Source organism: Cryptococcus neoformans, chromosome 10 (genome assembly GCF_000149385.1).
Source record: "Cryptococcus neoformans var. neoformans B-3501A chromosome 10, whole genome shotgun sequence".
Classification (NCBI taxonomy): Eukaryota; Fungi; Basidiomycota; class Tremellomycetes; order Tremellales; family Cryptococcaceae; genus Cryptococcus; species Cryptococcus deneoformans.
The window spans coordinates 786,531-792,530 of record NC_009186.1 but is presented as its reverse complement, the minus strand read 5'-3'; the positions used below and the strand labels follow the sequence as shown (position 1 = coordinate 792,530).

At 51.0% G+C, this 6,000-nt stretch overlaps 3 protein-coding genes across 3 annotated transcripts in view; 2 read left to right on the top strand and 1 right to left on the bottom strand.

The window, feature by feature from the left end:
* CNBJ2450 (hypothetical protein) overlaps positions 1-992 on the bottom strand; it is a gene marked incomplete at both ends in the record, with an annotated part of 1,301 nt that extends 309 nt beyond the window's left edge. The window contains 2 exons of the mRNA XM_767876.1: positions 53-490; positions 555-992. Coding sequence (XP_772969.1) covers positions 53-490; positions 555-992 — 876 coding nt within the window. The remainder of the gene's footprint in view (positions 1-52; positions 491-554) is intronic.
* A 209-nt stretch (positions 993-1,201) lies between these two features.
* CNBJ2440 (hypothetical protein) lies at positions 1,202-3,191 on the top strand (the record flags this gene model as incomplete). The annotated part of the gene is made up of 5 exons (XM_767875.1): positions 1,202-1,220; positions 1,283-2,295; positions 2,354-2,469; positions 2,541-3,036; positions 3,090-3,191. 5 exons carry the CDS (start codon positions 1,202-1,204, stop codon positions 3,189-3,191), a joined length of 1,746 nt encoding a protein of 581 aa, XP_772968.1.
* Positions 3,192-3,400: 209 nt separating this feature from the next.
* Positions 3,401-5,119, top strand: CNBJ2430 (hypothetical protein; the record flags this gene model as incomplete). The annotated part of the gene is made up of 3 exons (XM_767874.1): positions 3,401-4,014; positions 4,071-4,271; positions 4,330-5,119. The coding sequence occupies 3 exons, from the start codon at positions 3,401-3,403 to the stop codon at positions 5,117-5,119; spliced, it is 1,605 nt and encodes a 534-aa protein (XP_772967.1).
* Positions 5,120-6,000: the final 881 nt, after the last annotated feature.

Genomic DNA, 6,000 nt, shown 5'->3' with positions numbered 1-6,000 from the left:
CATGTCCAATCAGTTTTGGGCGCACATGAGGCAGCGTATTGGGTATACTCACAACCATCACCTCTTCTCCATTCCCCTTCCATTCCCACGTTTCTTCGCCGCCCTTTTCTCCGCCTTCCCATCTGATTCCTAATCCTTTCAACAGCCCACCATAAACCTCCCGGAACCCGTTTCTCGCCCCCTCACCTCTTACGATATTCCTCACCTTTTCCGGGTTTTCAGCTCCTGGCACGCTCATCCTCGGGTCACCCGAGTAACTTAGCCCAGCAATCTGTTCCCATAGCGCATCTTCTGTGAAAGAGGGCGGTAAGAGGAGGAGAGCGAGAGAGAGGGCAGAATGAGAGTTGGTACTGAGAGCTGAATAGAGGGATGGTGGTGGTGGGAGTAGGGTTAGCACGGGCTTGTGTAAGCGTCCAGAGAGGTAGAATGTGGTCCATTCTTTCAGGTCTTTCTCCAAAGTAGGAGTGGATATAACACCGTACTTGACATTCTTTTTCCCCCCGCTTCCATCAGTTCTTGACAATGATGTAAAAAAAACCAGACAAACGACCCACCACGCCGTTAATGTCCACCATGGTCACATACCACACCCCGGCTCCCCACTTCTCCTGCACCCAGCCTACCCCCTTCCCACCCATCCACCTAGCATACACAGGATAGTGTCTCGGGTTCTGCTCAAGATTGATCTTGTGGAAAGCCTCTGCGTCGGGTGTGGAGATCAACAAGTCTGTCAGCGGTCCCGCATCTCCCGGCGCTGGGGGCTTGTACGATGCCTGGGGGAGGACACCCGAGCCATAAGCCGCTGCCCAATCTATCGGCGCTTGGAATGTCGATATAACAGGCCGGAGTCTGTCGTAAGCAGTCGGTTTGGTGACTGTTTCGCGCGCTGGAGCGGAATATGAACGGACGAAGAGGGCGTATGTAAGAACTGCAGTACGAGACCCAGTTCCATACAATGTGTTTCCAGAAATTGATGTTATACGTCTCGCCATGTTGCCTTTGCTGTGGTCTGCCTGGAAAAAGAAGGCGAGAAGAATCTCGTCAAAAGATGTCCCGACGCCATCGTCCACCCTCTCGACACCACCGCCACAAACCTCGAAATCGCCGAAAATCGAGATGACAGTCGCGCTTGGAATTCGTTACATCTTGAATATTACATACATTTCTTCACTGTTTTACACGTATTTTTCAACCGCACCCAATGTCTTTTGGCGGCTTTGGTGAGTACTGCTGGATGGGACACCGGGGATAGGATCATACTGATACATTTTTGGGCCCGCAGGACAAGCTGCAGGGGGTGCTAAACCTCTTTTTGGAGGATTCGGCCAACAACCCACTACCTCGGCTCAGCCAGCTACGACCGGTGGTGGACTCTTTGGCTCCCAGTCCCAACCACAGCAACAACCCCAACAACAACAACAATCAACAGGCGGTTTATTCGGATCTCAGCCAAAACCTGCAGGGACGGGAATGTTTGGGTCAACTAGCCAGCCTCAACAGGGGCAGCAAGGAGGTGGATTGTTTGGGTCAACGACAGGGGCAGGCACAACGGGAACTGAAGGAGGGTTCTTTGGGTCAACGACGCAGCAACAGCAGCAGCAGCAGCAGCAGCAACCGTCTGGTGGATTGTTTGGCTCTACAGCCAGCGCACCTGCTCAAGGAGGTGGTGGGCTCTTTGGTCAGACTCAACAGCCTCAGCAACAGCCTCAAACGGGTGGTGGATTGTTTGGAAGTACGGCGGGTACAGCGGGTACGAGTACGGGAGGATTGTTTGGACAGCAGAACCAAAACCAGCAAAAGCCTGCGGGAGGGCTGTTTGGAAGTACCGCTGCACCTGCGACTGGCGCTGGACTGTTTGGGTCGACCCAGCAGCAGCCACAACAGCAGCAAGGAGGTGGTTTCTTTGGGTCTACTACCCAGCAGCCTTCTCAGACTGGTGGGCTGTTTGGATCAGCAGCTCAACCTCAGCAACAACAGGGGCAACAGCAAGGTGGAGGGTTGTTTGGAAACCTTGGACAGTCACAAGCCAAACCTACAGGTGGTTTGTTCGGCGGTAGCGCATTTGGTGCTCAGCCTCAACAACAGCAACAACAACCGCAGCAACAGCAAGGTGGTTTGTTCGGATCCACTTTTGGCCAGTCTACCAATCAAGTCAACCAGCTTCAACAATCCCAGGCTCCTCATCAGAGCATGCAGCAGAGCGTGTTTGGTGTGAAGAAGGAGATGGATATCGAGTCGAGGATCAAGGCGGTCCAGAATGCTTGGGATACTAGTAGCCCCGATTGTCGTTTCAAAGTGAGTTTTTGTTCTTTTGTTTGGGAGCTATTAGATCGAGACTGATATAAAGGTGTAGTACTTTTTCTATAATGTTGTGGAGGAAGGGACAGCAAACAGATATGGAAGGCCGGCGGGTGCGAACGATGATGCCAAGTGGGCAAAGGCTTTGCGGGATAACCCCGATCCCAACTCGTACGTCAAATTTTGGATTGTGAAGCATCACCATCATCATCATCATAGAGAAAAACTAAATGTTACGACAGGATGGTCCCCGTGCTGGCAGTCGGCTGGGCCGACGTGAAAAAACGCCAACAGCTCCAAGAAAACCTTGCAAGCGTTCACCAAGAACGTATCAAGGAAATCACCGCCGCTCTCGCACACACTCGACAAACGTCCCTCTCATCCTCTATCCGTCTGGCCAACCTTCAAGCAAGACAATCTCAACTTGTGCATCGGTTAATTCACCTCGCAGCTCAAACTCCGCAACATGTACCCATCATTCAATCGACAGTGTTTAAGCAGGAAGAAGCAGATATGGCCAAGCAGCTTGAAGGGGTCAAGGCGGAGCTTGAAGGACATGGTAGAAATAGTGTAAAGAGGGTGGAGGCTAGAGGAGAAGTGTCTAGAGGGAGACTGCTGGGTCAGGTGAATGAGCTTTGGGGCCAGTTGGAGGAGATTCGGAGGAAAAGAAAGGTCCGAGGTCCTGATGGACGAGAACAGTGGGTGGGAGATGAGAAGATGCTGTCTGAGATTGCAGAGGTGAGTTTGGTATTGACCAAGACGTAACAACGGCGGGGCTGATTCGTGTATAGGTTCTGGCGACGCAGCAGACGGCGTTACAAAAGCTGTCAGATCTTGCGCAAGACGCGAACCTCGATGCGGACGTGATGCTGAGCCATGGCGGCGACCGATGAGAGCAGAGTGGGGAGTGTGTTTCTTATAGCGGTGTATAAGGGCAATGCATAGCCATTCGCAGTTTGCAGTAATATGTAGCCGTGCCTTCGTTGGTAACAAGTCCCCTGAGACTGGGGGCGGAAAATAGAGTCTCAGCCATGTCCTGTTTAACTTTCGGATCCCCATTTCACTTTCCCCATCCACTTTCTCTTTCTCTTCTCCAGCGCCAATGGACATCGACTCGCCCCCCTCAAACTCCATCCCAGACATCCTCCAGCCAGATCCCCACTCCCACATCCTCCTCCCCTCCTTCTCCGCCTCCTTCCCCTTACCCTTCCGCGTCCTCTTCCTCGTCGGCCTCGCAACCCTGCTGTGGGCAGTCAACCTCCATGTCCTCTCCGCCATCGGCATAGACATGAGCTGGGTCCTCGACCTGAGGGATGATCCGGGAGGAGGAGATATATCCCTAGAGGAAAGTGATGATGGCGGCGAGCTTGCGGAACAGGGTATGCATCTGGAAATCTCCCCTCGACTGCAGCAGCTTGGAAACATCACCACCACCACCACCTCTCTCAATGAACCCGATACGCCTATCCGCCCTACAAATACACGGATCGTGAGACCATCGGCTAACAAGCTGCACGGACCGATGTACAAATTGTTTCTCATGTACTGCGCCTGGGTCGGGACGGCATGGGTGCTTTTTAGGTATTTGAGCGGCGATGAAGAAGAAGCCATGGAGAGGTGGAGAGTGATTCCTGGTTTGGCAATGGTGGGTGTTGTGGCTGGTGTGGCGGTACCGTGGAGAGGTGTAGTGGAGAGGGAACGGGCCGGGTTTAGAAGGTGTGTTGTGTTTGTTTGTTTACAAGAGGGAGTTGGTGCTAATGTCAACGGTGTAGAGCGATCAAGAGGATATTACTGCCTCATATCAATGATCCTGTCCATTTTTCAGATGTCATCCTCGCCGATATCCTCACGTCGTTTGCCAAAGTGCTTGGTGACTTGTGGATCTCCGCTATCCAAATCTGGAGCGGTGGGATCACCCAGGGTCGTGTCAGTCAAAGAGGATGGAGCAACTATATAACGTTGCTCATGGTAAGGTAAGTTTGCTTTTTTAGGGCAGTTTAAACACCATGGCATGAGCTCAAATAAAAGCAGTTTGCCATACATGCTGCGATTCCGTCAATGTCTTTTGGAATACTATCAATCCTCATGGCAATCCCCGCGTCCCCTTGCCAACGCTCTCAAGTACTTTTCCGCGTTTCCCGTCATTTTCCTCTCCGCTCTACAAAAATCCGTCGTGTCAGATATCGCCAGTCAAAAGGGCATCTCTGTTCAAGAACTCACCGAGCGACATGATCGATGGTTTGGAGAGCACCGATTGTTCAGACTGTGGCTTCTCGCCGTCTGTGTCAATTCAATGTACAGCTTCTGGTGGGATGTGGAGATGGACTGGGGATTAGCGCTGTGCGAGGCGGACACCTGGTTGGGAGCCAAAAAGGAAGGCGGTGGGAGGCATGAAGGGTGGATAGAGAGGATGAAAAAGATGTTGCGCAAACGGAGGGATACGGGCCATCATCAACGGTCTCCTTGTCCTACCCCATCACCATTTGTCACCTCACCCTCCATCTCACCTACACGCGGATCCTCCCGCCCAGCTAAGCCGTTCTTTGCATTCGGCCTGCGCCCAACTCTTCTCCTCCCCGACCCCGTTATCTACCATCTGTTCACCATCATCGATCTCATACTTCGATTCACATGGTCGCTCAAGCTCTCTAATCGTTTACATACTATCAGTGAGATTGAAAGTGGAGTGTTCTTGATGGAGACGCTCGAGTTGTTGAGGAGGTGGATGTGGGTGTTTATCAGAGCAGAGTGGGAGGCGGTTAAGATGAAAGAACATAGGTGGGGAAGGGGAAAGCTTGTCTGGGAGGAGGAGGAGCAATGAAAATGGTTTTGGTTTGTTTGTGGGAGGGTTTGATTGGCATAAGCACTGGATAAGGATGTAGTGTTGTTGTGTAGATACATATAGATTTTCTGATTTCCACAGCATCTTTTTTAACACTGATTATGATATTGCATGGGTTTTAATAGTACAACATGTGTAATTTGATTTGATATAATTTGTTCTTGATCATCTACCATTTCCTCCCAACGGCTTTCTACAAATCAATCATATATCAGTTGAGAGCTTTTCTAGAATGATGAGAATCACCCACCTGGACACATTCCTTGAAAGCCTTGAATTCTGCTTCACACATGCCCTTGGACACTTCGGTGTATGACTTGCTTATACATTTACCGTAAGCCACGGACTGTTTCCCATTGTTCGTAGATTGTATCAGCCTTGGCCTTTTTGTTTGGAGGGGCGGAGATAGAAAGAGGGAAAGAGGGAAAAAGGAAGGCGGCGTCGCTGGACTCGGAGGAAGAGGAGAGCGTACCTGTGTAGCACACGACTTGGAGGCATTGGCCAGTGTTTTCAATGGTTGCTTGTCCTTGAACCGGGAGGGCATATTGAGCTTCACGCCGAGCAGGGTGGATTGAAGGATGAGACGGAGGAAACGACAATGATTAATAAAACGTGAGGTCTTAATTTGCCGGGGGGAAATAGCTCCGTTTCATCTCTCGTCTTCTTTTAACTTTCGTCAAGGCGCCCACTTTTCATGTTCCACTTGACCCAGAGGATGATGATACATGGGAATACAGGTACAACAGCCGTTACCGACACACTCTAACAAAAAAATCTCTATCGCCTTTTATGACACCAATATGACACCAAGCACCTTCCGTTACGACGTTAGGTTCCCGTGGTAATGAATTTGATCCCGT